The 24273-nt window shown below is 47.4% G+C and overlaps 1 protein-coding gene across 3 annotated transcripts in view; it reads left to right on the top strand.

Moving 5' to 3' along the window:
* POLD3 (polymerase (DNA-directed), delta 3, accessory subunit) overlaps positions 1 to 23969 on the top strand; it is a 41476-nt gene extending 17507 nt beyond the window's left edge. For 2 of the 3 annotated variants that reach the window (XM_014961732.1, XM_014961734.1), the window contains exons 7-13: positions 2589 to 2661; positions 6857 to 7019; positions 8794 to 8906; positions 15717 to 15814; positions 16605 to 16686; positions 21902 to 23535; positions 23775 to 23969. In XM_014961732.1, coding sequence (XP_014817218.1) covers positions 2589 to 2661; positions 6857 to 7019; positions 8794 to 8906; positions 15717 to 15814; positions 16605 to 16686; positions 21902 to 22107 — 735 coding nt within the window. In that variant the 3' untranslated portion in view covers positions 22108 to 23535; positions 23775 to 23969. The remainder of the gene's footprint in view (positions 1 to 2588; positions 2662 to 6856; positions 7020 to 8793; positions 8907 to 15716; positions 15815 to 16604; positions 16687 to 21901; positions 23536 to 23774) is intronic. The other variant, XM_014961733.1, reaches the window with a different exon arrangement.
* The last annotated feature ends 304 nt before the right edge of the window (positions 23970 to 24273 follow it).

Genomic DNA, 24273 nt, shown 5'->3' with positions numbered 1-24273 from the left:
TCATTGTGTCTCCTCCTGAGCAGTGCCTGGCAGCTGGGGCTTCTCATTTATATGTCGTTTCCACCACGACAGCTTCAGCTTGACGTAATGGGGATGTACAGCGCCATGACCAATCTGGTTTAGAAAGGGGATGCCTGAATGTTGTGTCATAGAAAGAGTATAGAATCTGAAAGTAGAGCCGTAGCTGTCTTCAAAATGTTGACAAGAGATTTGCTGAGAAAACAATTGTTCTAAAAGCTGCCTGTTTCAAACGTGAGTGTCAAGACCCTGCTAAAGTGCTAGAAAACCCTGCTTTGATGCAGACACGTGCCATGGGTTTGGCTGCAGTTGCCTTGTTCTGGTCTTCTTACTCTTGGGCCACCCCTGGACCGTGATACTTGTGTCCTTAGAGGACTCTGCCTTTAGGATTTGTGCATCCAGAAGGTTTAGAGAATTGAGATCCTGAAATCAACTTTGTGAAGCCTGTGTGGAAATCCATGGCTTTGGAGCAGAATTGCTGAACCAAACTATGAAAAAATTCACCTCCTTCACCTGTGGCTTGGCTGAACTAAATTCAGATTATCACATTCCCTCGCCCTTGTGAATTCTATTTTACACTTGAGAGAAGATTCCTGCAGCACCTGCAGAAGACAGAGGTTTGACTGTGTGTGTGTGTGTTTAGAGAAAATAGAACCTACTGGCTTCTTGTGCTTCCCTCTCAGTCCATATACCCTCTTTCAGGGTCAAACCCTTCCCCCTCCTCCTAGGGCTCCCCTCCCTCATCAAGAGTCCCTCACATCTCTCCTGTAGGCCCCCTTGAGGGACTGGAAGGGGCTCTGAGGTCTCCCCAGAGCCTTCTCTTCTCCAGGCTGAACCCCCCCCAACTCTCTCAGCCTGTCCTCCCAGCAGAGGGGCTCCAGCCCTCCCAGAATCTCCATGGCCTCTTTTGGCCCCGCTCCAACAGGTCCATGTCTCTCCTGTGCTGAGGCCCCAGAGCTGGAGGCAGCACTGGGTTGGGGGGTGTCTCCCCATTGCTGAGCAGAGGGGCAGAATCCCCCCCCTGGCCCTCCTGGCCTCCTGGGGATGCAGCCCAGGATGTGGGGGTCTTCTGGGCTGCCAGGGCACATTGGTGGCTCATGTTGACCTTCTCACCCACCAACACCCCCAAGTCCTTCTCCTCAGGGCTGCTCTGAATTCATTCTCCACCCAACCTGTGTTTGTGCCTGGGATTGCCATCACCCAGGTGAAGGACCTTGCACTTGGCCTGGTTGAACTTCATGTGGTTCACACAAACCCACCTCTCCAGCCTGTCCAGGTCCCTCTGGATGCCATCCCTTCCCTTGTGCGTTGACCACACCACACAGCTTGGTGTCGTTGACTCAATCCCACTGTCCCTGTCCCCAACAAAGATGTTAAAGAGGGAACTATCCACTGGGAATGTTTTATATGTAACGATATAGTACGGTCATACCTTCTGTTGGTCGTCTTGGGGGGGAGAGTATGTCCTGCCACGCTCTTGATTTATCCACAGAAGTGTATTTGCTGTAATTTTGATGTTTTCAACATCCCTCCTCGAGCCAGATCTCCACCAAGTATAAACCAGCATAGCTGCATTATTGAGACAATTCTTCCATTGTCCTCAGTCATGCCAATATATACACACCGGTGGAGGATCTCGCTCTCTCCATTGTGCTTAAAAGGATTTGTTTTGAGCAATAAGTGAAATGTGAGAAGTCCAGGTCTTAAAAGTAGCAAGGTGTTTAAACTTGGTCTGCGAGGGAAGTTTCAGAGCTTGACCTGGGCAAGACTAAATTGTTTATCTTCTCAACTGCTGGTTTTTCCAGGATAAGATTACGTCTTCGTTTTAATTAGCGTAATTGTTTTTAAAGCGGTGTGGCCAGTAAATGGGTATTAAAATGGTCACGTTCCCTGCATGAGGTTTGGCTTTTTTTTCATAGCAGCTGAGTACATTTTGGTTCTTTTTTTCTGGTTTTCAGAGTGAATTGACAACTGGTGAAATACGCGCATCTGAGTGTTTTGGGAACTTTAGTGTCTGGTTGCCTTTATTTTTTTTACATGAAAATAACTGGGATTAGGAGGCCAAGCTTCCTTAGGTGTTTTTTTTGTGTGAGTGTGATTATTTTTTTTTCACTGGTGGTGGTGAATAGAGCAGCAATATGGGTTTTTTTTGCAAATGGCTCAGCAGAACAGCCTACGTGCCAGAGTAGCTGGATAAAGTCTTCACGCTTTGGCCAATCTGTGTTCTTTCCTCTTGTCGGTAACTGTGAATTGAAACACTGAGAGTTTGCAAAAAAGAACGGTTCTTTACTGGGAACTGACCCAAATCCCAACCACTTCTTTCAGTAACGCTCTCAGCCATCAGATGGGAACGTGACCCACGTTGGATTTGAAGGCCTGGCTAAGAAGTCCTGACTAACTTATTCTCAACCTTTTGATGCATGTAATATCACCAAATTCTCCTAAACAGATATAAAATCTAAAACGCTGACGAGCCAACAGATTCTGTGTGTATTTTTTTTTGCTTGTTTGGTTGAATAATTCTGTGTTGCATAAATAATTCCTGGGGTTACTCTTCTCTTTGCTTCTAGGTGTCCACAGCAAGCAGCAAACCGTCGGCGAAGAGCAACATCATGAACAACTTCTTTGGAAAAGCTGCCATGAGTAAGTGCTTTATAACACACATCTGTTTTCAGAAACCATTGCGGTCAGGGACCAGCCTGCTGTAGTTTAAAAAAAAAAAAAAAAAAAATCCTGGGGGATTTTGGAAATCTCTCATTTGTTTGGGTTTTTTTAGCTAAGTAGTAATTAAAAAAAAAAATAATCAGTGATATCAGGCACCTTATTACACAGCTGTGATGGGAGGCATAAAAGAAATGAGCAGAAATCTTCCTTCCCACCCCACCAAACTTGTTGGATTATTTTTTTTTATATCCCCTCTTTTCTTACAGTTTTTCATAAAAGTGGAGGGAGGTCATCCTGCCCCTCTGCTCTGCCCTGGGGAGGCCCCAGCTGGAGCACTGGGACCAGTTGTGGGCTCCCCAGTTGCAGAAGGACAGGGAACTGCTGGAGAGGGGACAGCAGAGGGCTACAAAGATGATGAGGGACTGGAGCATCTCTCTGCTGAGGAAAGGCTGAGGGACTTGGGTCTTTTTAGTCTGGAGAAGAGAAGACTGAGGGGGGATCTGATCAACACCTCTAAATCCTTCAAGGGTGGGTGTCAGGAGGATGGGGCCAGTCTTTTTCCAGTGGTGCCCAGGGACAGGACAAGAGGAAATGGGCACAAACTTGTGCATACGAAGTTCCATCTCAACATGAGGAGGAACTTCTTGACTTTGAGGGTGGCAGAGCCCTGGCAGAGGCTGCCCAGAGAGGTGGTGGAGTCTCCTTCTCTGGAGACATTCAAACCCCTCATGGACACGTTCCTGTGGGACCTGCTCTGGGTGGCCCTGCTCTGGCAGGGGGTTGGAGTGGATGGTCTCCAGAGGTCCCTTCCAACCCCAGATCATCCTGGGATTCTGTGATACTATTCTTCTGCTTTTTTTGGCCTCAGAGGGGTTAATGGTTTTGTATGTGGCTTTTAAGGCAAAAAAATTAAAAGTTGTAAGAGGAATTTTTCAGACGAAAGCCTTGCTGGATGGAGATCAATTAAAATGACATATTTGTGCAGACTAACCTGGGAAGGGTTTTTAGTGCAGAAGAAATGTGATTTAAAGTGAGTACTTCTGGCTGGAAGATTAGCTATTGGGGAAATGTTTGCCAAAACCTGTTACGCAGGGTGTGTTAACGATGCTTGCTTTTTATCAGGAATCACTGAGGAGCCTGTAGTTAGGCTTAGGGTTAATTTCTTCACTGAAAACCAAAAAGCTCATAAATAGAGGATAAAAATGGAGGGTGGCCTTTCCCTTTGAGCAGGAGGTTTGGAGTAGGTGGCCTCTGGAGGTCCCTTCTGACCTAAATGATCCGACTCTAAAAGAAAATACGCTGGAGCTTTTAAATAGACATTGGAAAAGGACTCTAGGGCTTTCTTCAAAGATGCCCTTATAATTGTGAGTACAAGAGAATTCAGAGAAGAGTCACTGGGAGAGAGTCAACAGCAAAGTTCACTTTCTAACAGCCATCTGTCAGAGGTTGCAGGGTACAGTTCCAACACTGAACACACAAGGCACAGCACTATTGGGCATCTTTGAGTTCCTGTTTTGATGAGATGGAGGGAGCTGAGGACACTTTCAACCTAAGCTCACCAAGCTTAAGCTCAGTCCCTACGGTGAAGTAAGTTCTTAAGATCTGAGAAGAGCCCCAGAGCAGCTGAAAACCCAAGAAGTGGCGTGGTGAAGACAACCCAGTGGTGGTGGAGAAAGCTTTGTGGATGCATTTCCACCAGGGTTTGCCTCTCTGCTGAGTCCTCTCAGGGAGCACTTCAAGGAAATTTGTGAGGTTGCTGCAGAGAAGGAGCAAACCGAGCAGAACTGGAAATGATTATGTGTATAGAAGAGATAGGGTGATTCCAGGAGGAAGATTTATTCCCTATATGTTGTACGTCTCTCCTGGCTTCAAAGATTTCACCCTTGCCAGCAAGTCCCGAGTTAACGATAATTGGGTCCTCCGGCTCTCTGCTGTTGATCATAAATTAGAGAGCTGTCGTTCAGGCTCTTTTGTATGAGATGGTTTTTCCTTTGCTCAATGGAGCAGCCAGCTTGTTTTCCCAGTGGTGTCAGAAAGACTTTGGCATGGAGACTTCTAGGCCTCTGGGCAACCTCTGTTCCTATTGACAGCGTAGTTTGATCTCAATTTTGAACACTTTTTCTTTGCTGGGGGATCCTGTGCTTGGGATGATGAAGGTTTCTGACTTGTCTGCTCCTCTCTTCTGGTGAGGTGCGTGTAAAGCTGCTGAATGAAGTTCACAATGTAATTAGGTGCTAGTGTGTTACCGGCACCCCATGGCAGCTTGATAAATATATTATTTTGCTCTCCTCTCCACCTGCTGTCTCTTATCTGGTGCTAAATTAACCCTTTTGAACCAGAATTGTCCTTGTTTGTGCTGCTGTGTAGGCGAAAGAGGCTGGTTCTTGATCACACTGGGGTTGGGGTGGGACAAGAACTTCTCCAGGGAACCCAGAGAAGCTGTGGATGCCCCATCCCTGGAGGGGTTCAAGGCCAGGCTGGATGGGACTTTGAGCAACCTGGTCTAGAGGGAGGTGTCCCTGCCTGGGGCAGGGAGGGTTGGAACTGGATGATATTTATGGTCCCTTCCAACTCTAACCATTCTATGATTCTATGAGAAATCACTACGCTAATTAAAATACTAATCATGGGCTCTAATGATATGCAGGATGGAGGCTGCACACAGCTCTCCTTGCTCTCCATCAGTCCCGATTCTTTTGTTTCTGGGCTCTTCCGTGCTTGATTAAAACTCTAATTTAGAAGGGATAAACTGACTATAAAGATGCAAGGACAAGCTGAGAGAGTTGGGGGGGTTCAGCCTGGAGAAGAGAAGGCTGCAGGGAGACCTTTGAACCCATTCCAGTCCCTCAAGGAGCTCCAGGAAAGATGGGGAGGGACTCTTGATTAAGGAAGGGAGCCCTAGAATGAGGGGGAACAGGGGATGTGGTGTTATCCCAAGGGGGCTGCCTGGAAGAGGGGCTCCCAACCTTTCTGGTGACTGCAAGGGCTTTTGCCACTGCCACTTCTGCAGAGTTTAATGGCTGCAGCGCACCCAGCTTGCAGTGCGCTTGGGCTGTGCCATCAGGAACAGAACCAGGCTGTTAAATCATCTAGAAATTGAAGCATTCCATTTTTTTTCTATATCATAGAATCATAGAATGGTTGGGTTGGAAGTGACTTCTTAAAGGCCAACTGGAGCCCCTTCCAGTCCCTCAAGGGGCTCCAGGGAAGCTGGGGAGGGACTTTGGATCAGGGAGGGGAGCCATAGGAGGAGGGGGAACAGGGGATGTGGTGTTATCCCAAGGGGGCTGCCTAGAAGAGGGGCTCCCAACCTTTCTGTGCCATTAGTCCTGGTGACTGAAAGGATTTCTACCACTGCCACTTCTGCAGAGTTTAATGGCTGCAGTGTGCCCAGCTTGCAGTGCTCTTGGGCTGTGGGAAGGGGCTCCAAGGTCTCCCCGGAGCCTTCTCTTCTCCAGACTGAACCCCCCCAACTCTCTCAGCCTGTCCTCACAGCAGAGGGGCTCCAGCCCTCCCAGCATCTCCATGGTGGCCTCCTCTGGCCCCATCCAACAGGTACATGTCCTTCTGATGTTGGTGGCCCCAAAGCTGGAGGCAGCACTGGGTGGGGGGGTGTCTCCCCAGAGCAGAGCAGAGGGGCAGAACCCCCCCCCAGGCCTTGCTGGCCACGCTGCTGGGGATGCAGCCCAGGATTTGGGGGGCTTTCCACAGCTTGGTCAATCTAGATCCCTAATGCTTTTACACATCATCTGTAGTGTTTTTGTGTGTTCTTGGTGCGCAGTGTTTTGTTCAACCAGCTCCTTGTAAATCCTTTTTCTTAATACCCAGTGTTTCTTTTTTAACGCTTCTGGCCTCCTCTGGCCCCATCCAACAGGTCCATGTCCTTCTGATGTTGGTGGCCCCAAAGCTGGAGGCAGCACTGGGTGGGGGGTGTCTCCCCAGAGCGGAGCAGAGGGACAGAATCCCCCCCCTGGCCCTGCTGGCCACGCTGCTGGGGCTGCAGCCCAGGATGTGGGGGACTTTCCACAGCTTGGTCAATCTAGATCCCTAATGCTTTTACACATCATCTGTAGTGTTTTTGTGTGTTCTTGGTGCGCAGTGTTTTGTTCAACCAGCTCCTTGTAAATCCTTTTTCTTAATACCCAGTGTTTCTTTTTTAACGCTTCATTCACAGATAAACTTAAAGTCAACTCTGTGCCCGAGCAGCCAAAGGAAGAGAAAGAAGTAGTCAAGCCTTCAGTTGCTGAAGCAGAACCAGAATCAGCCCCTAATACTGTAGTAGAAAAACCTGGGAAGAAAACAGAGTCTGCTAGAAGTCAACAAAAGGACAAAAAAAGGTGGGCAAACACCATTCAGGGTCCCTGTCATCTGTTAACCCCCTTGTTGATGGGTTGCGTGGAGCTGGCTGGTCATACAATGCTGGCTCCCCTCCTGTTTCCAGCTACTAAATTGCATTAAACCTGGCTAAAATTATCTCTCTTGGACTTCTTTCCTAATATTTCTTTTCCATTTAGCCCTGTAGATGCCTGGGGGCCATTTGTGCCATTGCAAATGGGAAGGGCCACGGTCCAGGTTGTCTTCAGTGGGAGGGGGTGGCTTTTCAGGAGACAAGCTCTTGCTGTGAGCAGACTTGGTATAGACCCCCCCACCCTGCCCCAGGCGATCTGGGGGGGCTGGCAGGAGCACCTGTGCTGCAGGGAAGGTACTATATTCCCCCAGCTTATATGTACACAGCTTCCAGCACACAAAGTTCTGCTTGTTGATTTCCATCTCTAATGTGCTGCCGCTTTCAATGCCCCTGGTTTACTTTGGGCTGAGGCTCCGAGTAAATTTGAAGTTCAGCCCTTTGTGTTTAATCCAACCCAAACTGACAGAGACAAAAAAAAATCATTACAGTCTGATGGCTCTCTGGTGGCCTATGAGTAATTAATTGGTGGTCTCGATCCGTTTCTAATTAAATAGGTAAGCGCGCCGCCCAGCCCACCATCGCTGTTACTGGTCTCCTTATTGATAGCCTTGTAGCTTCCAGGCCTTTGGCTTTTTGAACGTGTTGGCAGCGTGGTGTTGGGAAGGCCACTTGGGCTGTACCAGCTCTAGGAGGATACGTGGGCCTTTAGCCTCCAGGCTTGTTAGTCTGACACGTCTCGCCAACATGAAAAAGAAAGAAGCTATTTTATTTTTCCAGTAGTCTTTAAAAAATGGCTCCAGGATTCTGAGACACTACCTCATAGTCAGTCAGTGGCAAGCAGTCTGTCAAAAGAGCTTCTGAGCGATGCTGTTGGGGACATGAGTGTTTGGGAGCCCTGAGCTCTAGAGACAAGATCAGAAAGGAGCTCTTGCCAGGTTGCTGTGGCCAAGCTAGGTGAGGTTACTGGGCAAAACACCGAGCTGTGGAGGGGCTAAAGAAATCCTTCTTGTTTTGGAGACCTGGGGATGGGTAAGGATGAGAGGTTTGAAAATGCTCGTGCACCCAGGCCTGATTGTTTCGGTGAATTTACTTCAGCATAACTTAACTTGAGGGCTACAAAGATGATGAGGGGCCTGGAGCGTCTCTCTGCAGACGAAAGGCTGAGGGACTTGTGTCTGTTTAGTCTGGAGAAGAGAAGGCTGAGGGGGAATCTGATCAATACCTCTAAATCCTTCAAGGGTGGGTGTCAGGAGGATGGGGCCAGGCTTTTTTCAGTGGTGCCCAGGGACAGGACAAGAGGAAATGGGCACAAATTTGAATAGTAGAAGTTCCATCTCAACATGAGGAGGAACTTCTTTCCTGTGAGGGTGGCAGAGCCCTGGCAGAGGCTGCCCAGAGAGGTGGTGGAGTCTCCTTCTCTGGAGACATTCCAACCCCACCTGGACACGTTCCTGTGGGACCTGCTCTGGGTGGCCCTGCTCTGGCAGGGGGTGGGACTGGGTGATCTCCAGAGGTCCCTTCCAACCCCAGATCATTCTGTGATTCTGTATTGATGCTCATCTTTTTAAGAGGTAGAGAGATACAGGATTTCCTTAGCAGTACCTCTATCAGGAACGTCCTCGTCTAGGCACGCGTGATGCTTTCGTGCACACACAAGGGTTAACACATGTCCATTCCTTTTTTTCCTTTTCTTTTTGTGGCAGTAAAGCGAAGAGGGTGGACAAGTCGGATAACGAGGAAGAAAGAGATCCAGAAAATCTAAAGAAAAAGAGGAAGCGAATCAAGCAACTCGTGTCTGACAGCAGTGATGAGGAAGGTAAAAAGATATGGTAAACAACCGGGCATGTAGGTCAGGGGCCTGATTTTGACAATATTCCTTTTCAAAGGCTGTTGGTCAACGATTGAGGGAAGAGTTTAGAGGACTAAAGACCGTGCAAATGGCTTGTAGCTTGAGCTTTCTGTTTATCTCGTGCTGCAAGCTCTTGGGCGTACGGTTGAGATGCCTCAACCGTTCAGTCTTTGTGTTTTAGCTTAGCTCAGATCTGGCTGTTTCCACACCAAGTGTGTGCTGCCAGTCACGCTGACGTGAGGGAAGGAGATTCTCAACTCTCTTGTGAAAGATATCGCGCCTTCCAGAATTGTAGGACTGGTCATAACCAGTTTATTTAGTGAGTAAACACTCAACAAAAGTGACTTTCCCTTCCCCCCTCCCCTTCCCCCCCCCTCCTCCAGGGTCATTTTTAGTATCTTTAATTCTGGCTGTTTATAGAAATGGTTTGGAAGACAACGTTGGAAGCGAGACTTCCAAAAGGAAAAAAAAAAAAGAGATAATAGAGAAACTGGAGGCAAAACAGTTGAGCCGTATCCGATGCGACTCGGCGTCTCCTCGGTGGCTGTTGGCTTTGATAGGAGTAGGGTGCCCAGAACGTCGCAAGATTCGGGCTTATAATGAGGAACAGCAGGGCTGGATTCCAAAGAATGTGGATAATTGAGGTGACAAATGCCGTTCAATGTAGATAACTGGAAAATAAGTTGGGATCGAGCGAAGGAGAGTATGTGCTAAATGGAACAGCCGTCCAACAAGGCTGATGGGGGGAAAAGAATCCGGGGATCATTATGGACAAATAATTGAAACCACCAGTTTGGTGGATGGCTGCAGTAAAAAAAAAAAAAAAAGGTGAAACAGCAAATAAGTTTAATATTTATAAAGTAACTTTTAATAGTGAGGAGGTGGACTCCAGCAGCAGGGCTGAAGCTGTTTGATTATTTATCATGGGTAGCACATGAGAAACAACCATGAAATGAAGAAAGCCTGTAACACAAGTGAGAGGGGTGAGTGCTGTTGGGTATCTCAGCAGTCTCTTTGCCACCTTAGGCCTATTTTCATGGTTTCTCCTTTGCCCAGCATAATTTCAAGTGATCTCTGTCATCAGGCATCCAGCCCTTCTCCTCAGACTATTCGGCGGGATGATAAATCTCTCAGGAAGCTGTTCTTCACCATCAGCCTGAATTTCATCACATTCCTGTGTGCAGCTCCTTGTTTAGCCATAAAAAAAAAAAAAAAAAAAATTATATATATGCCCACACTCTTTGGTATTTATTTCTTTAAATGTTTGTAAGCTATTATGAGGTCTTTCCATTTACTCATCACTCAGCCCACTGACAAGCTGCGTTGTTTAGCTGTGAAGAGGGAAGATTGAAATCAGCCCCTTTGGCCACTTGAAGCGTCGCTCCTTGCTGGGCTGGAATCTCTCAGCTCGTCCACTCGCCGCTAACGAGAGCGGGCAGAAACGAGCAGAAAGGAGCCTGGTGTTTCAGGAGCAGAGAGGCTGCTCTTGGTGCCATGAGGTTTTTTTGTTGGTTCAGTCTTCCTTGTGCTGCTGTGACTTGGGGAGCCGCAGCCTCCCGTGCTCACCCACCCAGCAAGGTGAGAGGTGACCACAAATGGACTGGTGGTGGTCCACTTGCTTCATCTAGTTCTGTTAGAGCTCTTTTCATCTCCCAAGACAGAGAGGAGTGCCATAAGACTAACATAAATTGAGGAGCACTTTCTATCATTTTCTAATTTTTGTCAGTTAGGTTGACGGTTGGACAAGATGATCTTTAAGGTCCCTTCCAACCTAGAAGATTCTGTGATTCTGTACTCGAGGGAGGTGATTCTCCCCCTCGGTTCTGCTCTGGGGAGATCCCACCTGGAGCTCTGTGTCTGGCTTTGGAGGTCTCAGCTCAGTAGAGACATGGACCTGTTGGAGCAGGGCCAGAGGAGGCCACCATGGAGATGCTGGGAGGGCTGGAGCCCCTCTGCTGGGAGGACAGGCTGAGAGAGTTGGGGGAGCTGAGAGAGTTGGGGGAGCTCAGCCTGGAGAAGAGAAGGCTCCAGGGAGACCTTGGAGCCCCTTCCAGTCCCTCAAGGGGCTCCAGGAGAGATGGGGAGGGACTCTTGATGAGGGAGGGGAGCCCTAGGAGGAGGGGGAAGGGTTTGACCCTGAAAGAGGGGAGATGGAGATGAGATGTGGGGAAGAACTTGTTTGGTGTGAGGGTGGTGAGAGCCTGGCCCAGGTTGCCCCAAGAAGCTGTGGCTGCCCCATCCCTGGAGGGGTTGAAGGTCAGGTTGGAGGGGACTCGGAGCAACCTGGGCTGGTGGGAGATGTCCCTGCCCAGGGCAGGGGGGTTGGAACTGGAAGATATTTAAGGTCCCTTCCAACCCAAACCATTCTATGGTTCTGTACGGCAACCTCCTGCTCGCTGAGCTTTTTGGGGTTGAATATTCTGTCGAATACCTCTATTACATCACCATCTGCTGAAGACTTAATGCCTTTGAACGTGGTACTTTCTGGTTTTATTTACTCCAGGGTGTGCTCCAGTCTCTGTGTGTACAATCCTACCTCAGTGCACGCAGCGGGTCTGTTCAGTTCTTCTCCCTTGTTTTATTTGCGTTCTTAAGTGTGAGTTAACTGGATTTTCCATTAGAAATTATGGATCTGGTCAGGTTTGGGGCCCAGTTGTCTTGTTACCTTCATTCTCAGTAGCTTTAGAGATTAAAAGTGGTACCAGTAAGGCTCCCTGCCCACTTGGCTGTAGGTTTGGAGGTTGGGTTTTGGTTTACTCCTGTTTAACCTACTGAAGGTCTACGCAGAAAGTTTGACTTTCTGGTTGGAGAATTTTCTTGTCGCTGCCGTTGCTCCTCCTGCCTCGTAGCCCTCTTTGTTCTTTCCCTTCTGTCAAGAATGGGGTTTGTGTTATGTATTAGAATTGTAAATTTATGCAAATTATAGTTTGTGTATACAAATCTGTGTATTACGCAGATGAGCTCAGTACTATCCCCTCTTTCAAAAGGGAAAGATTAGATTCAAGAGAAGTTCTTTTCTCTGTTTTTTTTTGAAGCTAATGGCTATCTAAACCCCCCTGATTAGGTCTGCGTTTGGCCGCTTTAGCTCTTTGTTCTGCTGCTTTCCCTTCTAAATCCAACTGGATGAAAGAAGATAGATTTGAATTCTTTGAAATACTCATACCAAATCCAAACTGCCAATACGACGTTCAGGATTGAAGCATAAGAATGGAAGTTGGAGGAAAGAAATAATATTGTTTAAAAGATGTTACATCAGCTGGACTTTGAGAGAGTTTATCCTTGGAAAGGTTGGAAACGGGTCTCTCCAGAGAGTAGGGACAATTTTAATCAGCAGCATCGGGGAGGAAAAAGGGGCCTGGAGTGACATTGTCCAACGCCGTGTCCCCAGGGGAGCAGGGGAAGAAGGTGCCATATGTTGCCTGGCATTTGGAAATCGCCGCTTTACCCATCAATAATCCAAGGGGGGGTAAGTTTTAAATATTCAAAAGGCCAATATGGGAAGCTGCACCCCTGGAGAAGAAGTCAAAGGGCTAATGGTCTGGCTGCTGCTTGTGCTGCTGCCTTCCCACCCTGACCTCCCCTCTCGCAGCAAAGCAGGAGGTGCTGCTCCGCGTCGTCGCCGGAGACAAGGGGAGGTTTGTCCGTAGCCATTGCTGTGATTGAATGACGTTCAGACAGGGCTCCACCTGTGTAACTGCTGCTAAAACTGCCCTTTTTTTCCCCTTTTTTTTTTTTTCAGGCAGACTTAGGGACACTTTGTGGCTTTGAAATGAGGTCCGTAGGGCTGATGCGAAGCGTTGTATGGGCGCTCTTATGTCGGGGCGAGTCTTTTTTTGCCTCGTTCTATATTAGTCTGCTCTTAATGGTACTGAAATTAGCCCAAAATAAGCTCTTCTTACACGAGCGTCAGCACATTGTACCCTGTCGAAAATACAGAGGAGAGGGTATAAGGCACAATCCTCTCCATTTAAATGATTTTTTTTTATTTTTTTTCATTAAAAAGTTATATTGGTATGAGGGTGCCTTAGTCACTGCAGGTTGTTTTGCTTCCAGTGCCAGAATAAACTACACAAGTGTGTCCACAGAGGACAGGAGGTTTTGGCAGCTTCACTTAGACCAACACAGGCAGCATTTCGCGGTGTTGACAAGTGTTTTACAGCCACTTTGGAGGGTGATTTCAGTGGCACCGTAACCTACAAACTCTATGGGTTTCACAGAGCCGCAGCACAAGCACTAAACCTTCTCACAGGGTTGGGTTTTGTTGGTGGTGTGTTTTTTGGGGTTTTTTTGGCTTTTTTTTTTTTTTTTTTTTTCCAGGCAGGGTCAGAGCAAACCGAACAAAGCCAGGATTTACATCTTTGGTACATCCAATTGCCCAACTTGTATCCCATTTCATGCAGCTGTTGCTGTTGAGTAAACCGTGGGCAGCAGCTCGAGGTTGACTCAGGAGTTATCACATGTCAGAGGGCTGCGTTGGCTCGAAGAGGGGAATAAAATAATAGAGATGCAGCCCGATGGCAGTTTGAAACCCTTTGACACGGGGAGAAGGTGCCTGACAAAAACCTCAAGGATGAAGAAAAGCCTAAATTTTCCCCGAGCAAGGATAGTCACTATGGAGTCTTCCATTATTCCCTAAATAATAGCGGAGTTGACATGCTGAAAATACTTTCAGCAGCCCCTGGAGGAGGTGGCAGTTTTTCACTGGGCTGGTTTTCAGCCCTCTTAACTTATGCTCTCTTAAAAAATATTCCCAAATGGATGTGGCCAGCCTGTAGCTTGGTGCTGTGCAGTGGACAGGGTGCTTCACCCCGCTCTTGCTGTGATAAATATTGAGAATATCGAGTTCCCCGCAGCTCTGCGGTGCCGGCTGCCCCCAGCAGTTAACACCTTCGAGCAGATCCGTTGTTTGGGTTTGGGGGTTTTTTTTTGGGGGGTTGGTTTTTTTTTTTGTTTTAAATCTTTGCAGGGCTGCCAGAGCCAGCTCTTTGGAGCAAGGTGAAACACCCGAGTCATGTTATCCCGCTCTGTTTGCATTTCTGCGCCTCCGCTTACTGAAGTAGTTGGGAGGCTGAGTCCTTGTTTGAAGAATGTAATTTATGATTTCGCCTTGGCAGCCAACCCCTGTTTCGCTTGAGCCCTTCTTAACCTCCCAAGGTCACTTGGCTGTTTGCCTGGCACAGTCATAACTCTTCACACTGACCTAATGGGTTGGGACAGCTACGGATCCAGAATTCGTGTTACGACGACGGGATGAACGCGGCGCTGGAGCCAACGCAGCCGGGAGGAGATGCCAAGCAGGCACTCTGGCCTCCCGTCCAGCAGCATCGTTGTTATTCTTAAGCAATAGGTCAGATGAGGAGTTTCTTTACCCGTTCCCTCCCCCCACCACCCCACATTCCTCCCTCTCCCCAACAGTTGAGGACTTTGCGTGGCAGCATTTTCGCACTTGGATTTGGAGAGGATTCCTTAAAGCCATTGGAATTAGTCACAGCGCCCGCTGCGTGGTGCAAGGTGCTGCTCCTTCCCCTCTTGCCCTCCGCTGGTTTTTCTTCACCATCACAGCCCTGTCCCTCTGCCAGCCCCATAGAAGAGTAACCCTGGCTTTTTCATTCCTCTCTAAGCCCTGCCAGCCTCGCTGAGGTCCAGTTGGACATTACTGGTAGAGGCTCCAGGGCTACTTTTGCTCTGTAGAAATTTGTGAAGGTGGCCTTGACGATTTTGGGCAGTTTTGGCATTGAAAGGATTCTACTATCTCCATCCTTGCACCCGGAGGAGAGCAGAGATGATGGCAGATGAGAGAAGTGGCGTAGTTTTTTTGGGGTGGTTTGGGTTTTTTTCACTTCTTTTTTCAGTGAAAGGTTGGGATGTCCCTTAACGATCTTTTAGCAATCCTTTCTATTGCACTTAATTCTTGGATTGAAGGTAGTTTCAAACTAATAGCAGGGATTGTTTGGGATGTGTAGCACCACTCTTAAGCAATGACTGTTTTACCAGTGGGGGAGAGGTAGAGAAACTAAGGTCATCCAGTGTTTTGGGAATATCTTAAGTCTTAAACCCTGCCCCTTTCAATTTCTAAACAAATTACAGTCCCTCTTTTTAATGAGCAAGGGAAATATATGGCTAAAACATGTCGCCTTCTGTGCCTGGCTTTTAAAGTTTCATTGTTCCTCAAGGGTCCGTGCTGGGACAGATACTGGTTAACATTTTTATCAGTGATACAGACAGGGGGATTAAAGGCACCATCAGCAAGTTTGCGGACGACACCAAGCTGTGTGGTGTTGTGGATACACCAGAGGGATGGGATGTCATCCAAAAGGACCTGGACAGGCTGGAGAGGTGGGCCCAGGTGAACCTCATGAGGTTCAACAAGAGCAAGTGCAAGGTTCTGCACCTGGGCCGGAACAATCCTCACCACGGGGAGGTGGGACTAGATGACCTTTGGAGGTCCCTTCTGGCCTGGGCAATTCTATGATTCTATGATTTGGTGGAACCGATTTTTGGTTTAGCAAAAAGCCCAGATGCCCTTCTCCTGTCCTATCCCACCCTCCTTCCTTTGGGAACTGCAGCTCGTAGCAGAGGGTGAGCCATCTGGCTGGAGCTGACCCCTTCAGACAGCTCATCCTGACATGAATTTAACAAATCTGAGTGAAAACTTGGAAACCTCCATCTAAATACAGGTTACAAGCACTTGCTTGGAGTTAGATGAAATGAGGAGACAAAAAGGTAGCTGCAAGGAGGCGTTAGACCCATGTGCTATTGAGATGTTTATCTTCTTAGCAGATGTCCCACCGCCTCCCACACCTGAGGAAGAGAAAGCTCCATCTCCACCCCCTGTACCTGCTCTGAAAACTGAACTGGAGCCTGTGTGCACGGAGGTAAGAGCATATTAGAGTAATTAACTTCTTTTTTTTTTTTAATCCGACTCGATGGGGATTGCCCAACCACTTTTCAAATGCTTTGGGGGAGGTCCTCTTTGCTTGTCATGTCATCAGGTCATCCTGCCTGAAAGAATCCACCATCTTCATTACTTCATTCTCCAGCTTTTTTTTCTGTTTGTTTTTGTTGATGTCGTGCAGTTTTCTGGTTTCTTCTCTCTTTTTCCTCCTAATGGTTCTCTGAATTGTGGCTTGTATTTGACCACTCTTTCCTCTGAACCTTGGCCTGAGGAGTCAGAAATGAAACCAGAGACTCTTGGTGTTCAACCTGAAGCTTCTGCGGGAGGGAGGTGGGCTGCAACTGACAACAAATTAACCTCTGAGCTGAGAAAATACACTTAGTTTTACCGAAAGTGCAGCTTTTTATCACAGGAGGAGTTGTGATGTCTTGCACACCTTGTTGTTTCATCCTTCGGAGATAGGATGGGACAACCCCAGTGCCACCTTCTCACATAATGAAGGACATTTCAAAATGTCACATGCCCCAGAAGAGGAATGTGTCCCCTGTGCTGGCAGATAAAGTTTGCTGTCTCATTTCAGTTGTATTTTGTCTCTCTGAAATTTGTCCTGGTAGGATGAGATTACGATATCCTGGGAAGGGACAGAATTAATTACCAAACCGTGCTCAGCTTCATTAGAGAGACTAGATTTCACTCCTGGGGCTGCTGCTTTTATGACCTTTGTATGTGCACGGGGGCCTTAACTCTCAATTTCTTACAATGTCCTTCAGGTTTCAGCTGGAGGGAGGAAGAGGAAACGGAAGCGTGTGCTGAAATCCAAAATGTTTATTGACGAAGAAGAAGGCTGCATGGGTAAGACACCTTGGTGGAACTAACTTTATTGAAGCTACCTTGAAGGTTTTTACAGGCCAACCTCTCCCAGGCTTCGGAAGAGGTTCACAAAATCACTTTGTAATTAATCCCCCTTCAATCTCATGCTCCTGGACTGAAGTAATTGCCCTTTGGTCAAGGCCTGGGCAAGGAGTCACGGAGCTGTGGCTGTATCCTTATTCTTTTTTGATTATTTACAGATTTTTCTTCTCCCTTCCCTCCTGAGCACCTCCTTCATTTGCTTTCTTCTCCAAAGATACAACTGTTTAGAGATGATGCAGAGAGAGGTTTAGGTTTTGGGATAAATTCTGGCTGGGATGAGTTGCTTGGTTGGTGGTTGGGTTGGTTTTGTTTTCTTCTTTTGGGGTTAAATCCAGAGCTGTGCAGCAGAGCTTGATTAGATGTTAATATAAACTTGAAGGATCCCAAATAAACAAGCAGTAAGTTGGGGATTAAATCCTTGAGAGGGTTTCTGTTTCTGATAAAGATGGCTCTGCTTTCAGGAGGGAATGGAGTCTCTGCAGAAGTACTGAGGGCCAGAGGCTTTGAATTCCAGCCCGACTGGACACCGCTTCCTCCTGTGGCCTGGAGAAAGTTGCCTTAACACCTCTGTGCTCGTTTCCTCCTCTGTGTCCTGACGCTAAAATAGAGCTGCAGGAGTTCAGAATATTGTTCTCTCCCTTGTTTTTTAGGTTTTTTTAAAAGGTTTTAAAAATTTAAGAGGCTGGAAAGTGTTTTTTGTAGCGCTGTTGTCAGCTCAATTATATGGGATGCTTAACGTTCTCCAGCCTTGCTGATTTGAGTGGATGTCAAGGGAGCTCAGCCAGTTCTAGGAGGAGGTCTGTTGCCCTTGCACAGGTTTGTCATTGGGCATAAACGTGGATTTTGGCCCAGATTTGGAGCTGGCTGGACGTGAGTCAGCTTGTGTCTGTTTGCACCTGCCGGTGGAGTTGTATCTTCTGTTTCCCATTAACTTTGTGTGTCTCCTTTAAAGAAACCTAAAGCTAGCACTCAGCAGCTGGCGTTGCTGGTAACTGAAATCTCCAAATACTGGATTCTTGTCAAAGGATTGGACTTGCACAAAGTTATTGACTGCTCTGGCTGGTTGCGTTATGGGGTGTTTTGCTCTCCCATCCCAGATAGAACCATTAAAACACTTGGAAATAAAAATGGAACAAAAAAGCATTAGCTGGGGAGTTGAGTTGAACAAGGGCTGCATCCAGAGCTTGCAGCAACGACTGTTCCGGGTTCAGCTTCCAGCAAAGAGTGCTCTTCTCTTTCTCTTCAGCCCTTTCCAAACATACCAGGGCTGGGAAAATTGCCTTTTTTTTTTGCCAGCAAAGAGTGCTCTTCTCTTTCTCTTCAGCCCTTTCCAAACATACCAGGGCTGGGAAAATTGCCTTTTTTAATTTTTTTTTTCTCTTCTCCCCACCCTCAAGGGGCTTCACAGTCTCTTGTGAAATCCAGACCTTTGGTTTTACAATTCATATCCACTACTGCGTTCTCAAAAGGGAAACACAAGCCCCTGTTGTGCCTCTGGGAGATGGATCCTCTAGGATGGAGGGAGGGATGGAGCAGGGATGCTGAGGAATTGGGGTAGGCAGGAGATGCTGCTCTCTACAAAAAAGCCTCCCTGTCTCTCTTGTGCAGAGCTTGCTGTCTGGTTATTGTCCAGTTTCTCTCCTCCCCACCCTTTCCATGCACAAGCCTAATTATTCGAAGGCTAAAGAACTTGCAAATCTCCCAGGATAATGTAAATTGTTGTTATTCTTTGAAATACAAGGGCTTCCCCCCCGCCCCCCCGCTGTTTGGTTTTTTTTTTTCCCCTTTTTTAAACAAGGACTAGATTATACAGACATCAAACCCTAATGTTAGGATGAGGCTGCGCTGTATATTTCTCCATGATTTTAAAAGTGATCATTTTCACAATAGCTGCAATCGCAAGGAATTGGTGTCAAAAAGCAAAACTAATTTAGGGATTAGCCCTGAGGGAAATTGAGCAATTAAAGTATCTTGTGGAGTTAAGCACGAGGAGGCATCGACTGGGACTCAATCTCTGCCTGCAAAGGGGGATTACTGAGATTTAATCTAGTGTGTTTCTACCTTTTAAAGCTTGACAGGACGCACGTGGACTTGTATATTGGAATATTTGTGTGTGCACTGTAGGTTAATTCATCTTACAGAGCTGGTTTAGAGCTCTCATAATTTGAATTCCTGTGATTTAGCAAGTCTGGCTGCGAGTTGAGCATCGAGTCACTACCTCTGCTTGTAGCTGCTGCAAATACAGATTTTTATATATTTTTTTTAAGTTCAGCTGAGATCTTGGTAGAAGAAGATGGATCTAAGCTGTGTTATCTTGCCATTGGAGAGGATTAAGCGCACGCTCTCGGAGTTATCACTGATTACTGACAGGGGTGATAACACGATAACTTTTTAAAGCTCATTAAGTGGGCCAGTGGTCTGGTAAAAGCTGCTCACTGAAAAACCAGTTGCCTCTGGAGGGAGGTTAAATTGGGTTTAAAGTCTGTGTTTGAGCATCCGTGCTGAGGAGCAGGATTTCCTACCATCCCTCTTCCCGGTCTCTGGTTACGTAGAAAACCTTATTTAATTTGATGCATTAATACAAGTGAAAGCCAGTTTCCCAGAAGAAGGGAAGTTAGGACGTGTGTTTAAAAAGAAGACAGTTGCTAAAGAAAAATGACTTACAAGAAGAATACCAGAGCACTGCTGGGAAAGCTGATATAACAACAGTTACTAGTATCTGACCATGGCTTTCATCAGGGGAGCTGACTCCAGTTTAATTTCCGTGAGCGTTGTTTTATATCCCGGAGCTTTCCATCACCCGACGCTGACGGCAGTGAGCTGGCAAATCCCATTCAAAGTCCTTGATTTCAGTCACGGGTTTGGGTTTATATATATATATAAATCCCATTCAAAGTCCTTGATTTCAGTCATGGGTTTGGTTTTATATATATATTTTTTTAAGGGATTTCTTTATATTTGCCCTGCTTGCCTACCTCTATAGAAAGAAGCTGCCCCCGGGGTTTTGTGCTGCTTCTCTCATTTCTGAGATGCGCTGTGATTGCTTTGCTCTTCCCTGGCTGATGTGCATGGTGCTGGTGGGAGAAGGTTGGGGCTGTCTCTGGATTGTCTTGTCTGGATTTAAGGACAATCCGACTGTTTTGGCCCTTGTGGAAATCAGACCAAGTCAGAATGGTGGGTTTTAACCTTAAAATAGATGCTCTTATCATCAAATGCTACACTATGGGTTCTGATCTTGTTCAGATTCATCACTTTCTGATAGGTGCTGTGCAAGATAAGTTGATGGCCAGTCCCTGGTAGAGAACTTTTAGGTGTGGAAGTTTTTTAGTGCAGTTGACCCTTGTTTCTAGCAGAGGGCAATGCTTGAATAGGCTTGGAGAGGGAAGTTGTCCTCTTGAGGGCCCTTTCCTGGTGGGGAACCTTGGGCTTCTGTTGTTTATGGTGTTTGTATGGCCTGTGAATCATAGAATTGTGGAATGGTTTGGGTGGGAAGGGACCTTAAACACCATCCAGTCTCACCCCCTGCCCTGGGCAGGGACACCTCCCACCAGAGCAGGTTGCTCCAAGCCCCCTCCAACCTGGCCTTGAACCCCTCCAGGGATGGGGCAGCCACAGCTTCTTGGGGCAACCTGGGCCAGGCTCTCACCACCCTCACAGCAAAGTTCTTCCCCACATCTCATCTCCATCTCCCCTCTTTCAGTGTCAACCCCTTCCCCCTCCTCCTAGGGCTCCCCTCCCTCATCAAGAGTCCCTCCCCATCTCTCCTGGAGCCCCTTGAGGGACTGGAAGGGGCTCCAAGGTCTCCCCGGAGCCTTCTCTTCTCCAGGCTGACCCCCCTCAACCTCTCTCAGCCTGTCCTCCCAGCAGAGGGGCTCCAGCCCTCCCAGCATCTCCAGGGCCTCCTCTGGACTCCACACAACCCAGCTGGAGTTTGTGGGCTGTCAGAAAGCACTTGGCATTTCTTTCAAACCTGCTGCCTGACACCTCCCCTCGGTGCTTCTTGGGCTGTCAGAAAGCACTTGGCATTTCTTTCAGACCTGCTGCCTGACACCTTCCCTGGGTGCTCCTTGGCTTCTGAGCTGGGATGGACACGGAGCTCCATGGTTCGTGGTTGTGGGGGGACCACTTCCACACTGGCCAACTGCCTCCAAACTGGCTACTGTGTCTCCTCCAAACCCTGAGCTGCTCTATCATCTCATAGAATGATGGAATTATGGAATGGAATGGTTTGGGTGGAAAGGGACCTTAAAGACCATCCAGTTCCACCACTGCCCTGGGCAGGGACGCCTCCCACCAGAGCAGGTTGCTCCAAGCCCCCTCCAACCTGCCCTTGAACCCCTCCATGGACAGAGAAGCCACAGCTTCTTGGGGCAACCTGGGCCAGGTTCTCACCACCCTCACACCAAACAAGTTCTTCCCCACATCTCAGCTCCATCTCCCCTCTTTCAGGGTCAAACCCTTCCCCCTCCTCCTAGGGCTCCCCTCCCTCATCAAGAGTCCCTCCCCATCTCTCCTGGAGCCCCTTGAGGGACTGGAAGGGGCTCCAAGGGCTCCCCGGAGCCTTCTCTTCTCCAGGCTGAACCCCCCCAACTCTCTCAGCCTGTCAATGAATGGATGTGTGTGGTGACCCTAAGCTGTTTTGAAAGAGCTGGATGACATTAAAGCTCCTGAGTCATTAACCTGCCACCTTTCACTTAAGAGAAAAGGAGGCAGTTTGACTCAGTGTATGAGAAACCAGTCCACTCATCTGGATCTACCACATAACCTTGAGCAATGGACTTAAGTCCTGTGTCTGGCATGTGCTCCTTTGAACCCAAACAGGCTGAACCCCTCAACTCTCTCAGCCTGTCAATGAATAAATGTGTGTGGTGACCCTAAGCTGTTTTGAAAGAGCTGGATGACATTAAAGCTCCTGAGTCATTAACCTGCCACCTTTCACTTAAGAGAAAAGGAGGCAGTTTGACTCAGTGTATGAGAAACCAGTCCACTCATCTGGATCTACCACATAACCTTGAGCAATGGACTTAAGTCCTGTGTCTGGCATGTGCTCCTTTGAACCCAAAAATGCTCATTTCCAGAAATGCAGTGGGAAGGCTGCAGTGGGGAGGTCTCGGGACTCAACCTTCATCATCTCTTCCTCTTTTCTTTTGACCAGTGACCGAGAAGGTTTACGAGAGCGAATCCTGTACAGACAGCGAAGATGACTTCGCCAAGTCCAAGCCACCAGCTGCCCCCAAACAGCCTGCCCTGCCTCTCAAGAGAGAACCCAAGGAGGAGAAGAAGAACCCAAAGAAAGGGGCAGCTACTGCCAACAGAGCCAACAAACAGGTCTCCATCATGGGCTTTTTCCAGAAGAAATGAACTGGGTTGCTCTTTTTTTGCGTGGCTTTCCCAAAGCCGCCGCGTTGGAGGAGAACATCTTCGCAATCTTCCCTTACGTAAGATATCTTGCTTACTGTGTAAGTAAGCCCTCTGGACTAGATTTTTTAGGGGGGAAAAGAAGCGTTTGATGTGTTATTGCAATCATTTCGATCGCCTTAACGAAGCAGTACGGCAACGGCCAAATCTAGAGAAAAAACTCTTGAAAGACTCTTAATCTATTCACAGGAATTTTTTTATTTTTTTATTCAACCTCTAACCTATTCAGTGTTGATGGGCTCTTCCACAAGTGGTAGTTGGACTTATTTAGGAGTCAAGTTGTGGCTTTTTTTTTTTTTTCCCCCCCCCCCTCCCTCTCTTTACACCCCAAACTCTCCAGATTGATCTAAATGATGTTCACCTTGGTTAGAAGCCGAAATGTAGCAGGTCTTCGGGCATCCACACAAAAATACCGAACATCTGCTTCAGCTTTAACTGAATGAAATGAACTTTAATTTTCCCCCTAAGGCTGGTAAATAGTTTTTGCTCTGCCTTTCATAATCTCTTTTTTGGACAAAGCGGCGCATATAAAATTCTCTTGCTCTTTTCCTCCTCGAACGGATCCTCTGTAAACTGCTCGGATGCCTAATTATAGAGCGGGGACGCTGGTGCTGCTCTGTCTTTTTTGCAAAAAAAACAACAAATCTTTGAGGCTTCCCACACAATTGGCTCCGGCTTAATTAGGGGAAGGCTTCGCTGTTATTGGGAAAGCAACTGTGTCTTTAACCTTGAAAGTTAAGGAGTCAAAGGGCAGGGTGATTAGAGGGCAGTTCTGATAACACCAGCCAGGTACCCGCTGTCCCTCCTGCGTGAAGAATTGCACGCTGCTTTTTTGGGGGGGTTTTGTCGTTTTTGGGTTGGCTGAAGTTTGGTGGGGTGTTTTTTTTTTTTTTTTTTTTATGGGTGTATAAACCAGACAAGGGGAGAGTTGTTTTCTAGGACATCTCGTCATCTGCCTCTTTGAGGGAAGCAAACGGTCCTGAGGAACCGGTTATTGGAGATGAATAAAGCACTGCGAGTCCTGTTAATCAGAAATGAGTCTTTCTGTTGGATGCCTCCTGATTTTTTTTTTATTCTGGTGCTAAATTTCATAGATACGTGTAAAAAAAGCCAGATTTTCCAGAGGATGGGTGCTGAGCTTCTCTGAAGCTTGGCCTGGTGAGGGCTCCCAAATGAGTGCCCGATGTCATTGGCGGTTGGTTGAGTGGTGTTAGGTCAATGTATATATGAATATATATGTCCTTATGGGTATAGAAAGTGCTTGTGGTTCCAGAAAGGTAGATAAAGTCTTGAAGAGCATTGAACCAAGGAAGAAATGTCTTCAGGCACCTGGTTGAAAGTATTCTGAGCCTCTTGCACAAGCTGGAAAAGGTTTCATGCTCTCGTTGGAGGGCCTGGTGAGGGCTCCCAAATGAGTGCCCGATGTCATTGGCGGTTGGTTGAGTGGTGTTAGGTCAATGTATATATGAATATATATGTCCTTATGGGTATAGAAAGTGCTTGTGGTTCCAGAAAGGTAGATAAAGTCTTGAAGAGCATTGAACCAAGGAAGAAATGTCTTCAGGCACCTGGTTGAAAGTATTCTGAGCCTCTTGCACAAGCTGGAAAAGGTTTCATGCTCTCGTTGGAGTGACCTGGGCAGCAGAGGGCCGTGGGGGAAGAATGAGCAACCTTGTTCTGACTTTTATGAAGAAAATTTAACTGTAAAAAAAAAAAAAAAAACAACAAACCAACCAAACCATACTGCCGTAGTGTTTCTGTTTCTTTTGGTAGAAGTGGGGGTGTATTTTGAAAAGTAATAAGTAACAAACCCCGTTGAATAAAGGTGTTTGGTTTTTTTCTTCTGTCCTTGCTGTTCCTTAAATGATGGTGCTGCAGCCCCATTTCCAGGGGTTGCTGTGACATTTGAATGTCACTGGTGAAGTGGGTAAAGAGTTCTGCCATCAAACCCAGGGCTGTGAGCATTAAACTACGTGGTTTATAGCCTCCAAAATGTGGGTGAGAACGTCGCAAACTCTCAGGCTCTGTCTTGAATTGACCCCTTGAGTCTTGTTCTCCGTGGTAGATGTTTCTGGGACGTGGTGTCCCCTGGTGTTCCTGCACCTCACC

Source organism: Calidris pugnax, unplaced genomic scaffold (assembly GCF_001431845.1).
Source record: "Calidris pugnax isolate Ruff unplaced genomic scaffold, ASM143184v1 scaffold506, whole genome shotgun sequence".
In the NCBI taxonomy this organism is placed as follows: domain Eukaryota; kingdom Metazoa; phylum Chordata; class Aves; order Charadriiformes; family Scolopacidae; genus Calidris; species Calidris pugnax.
Note: the sequence above shows the minus strand (reverse complement) of the source record. Positions and strands in the feature narration are given on the sequence as shown.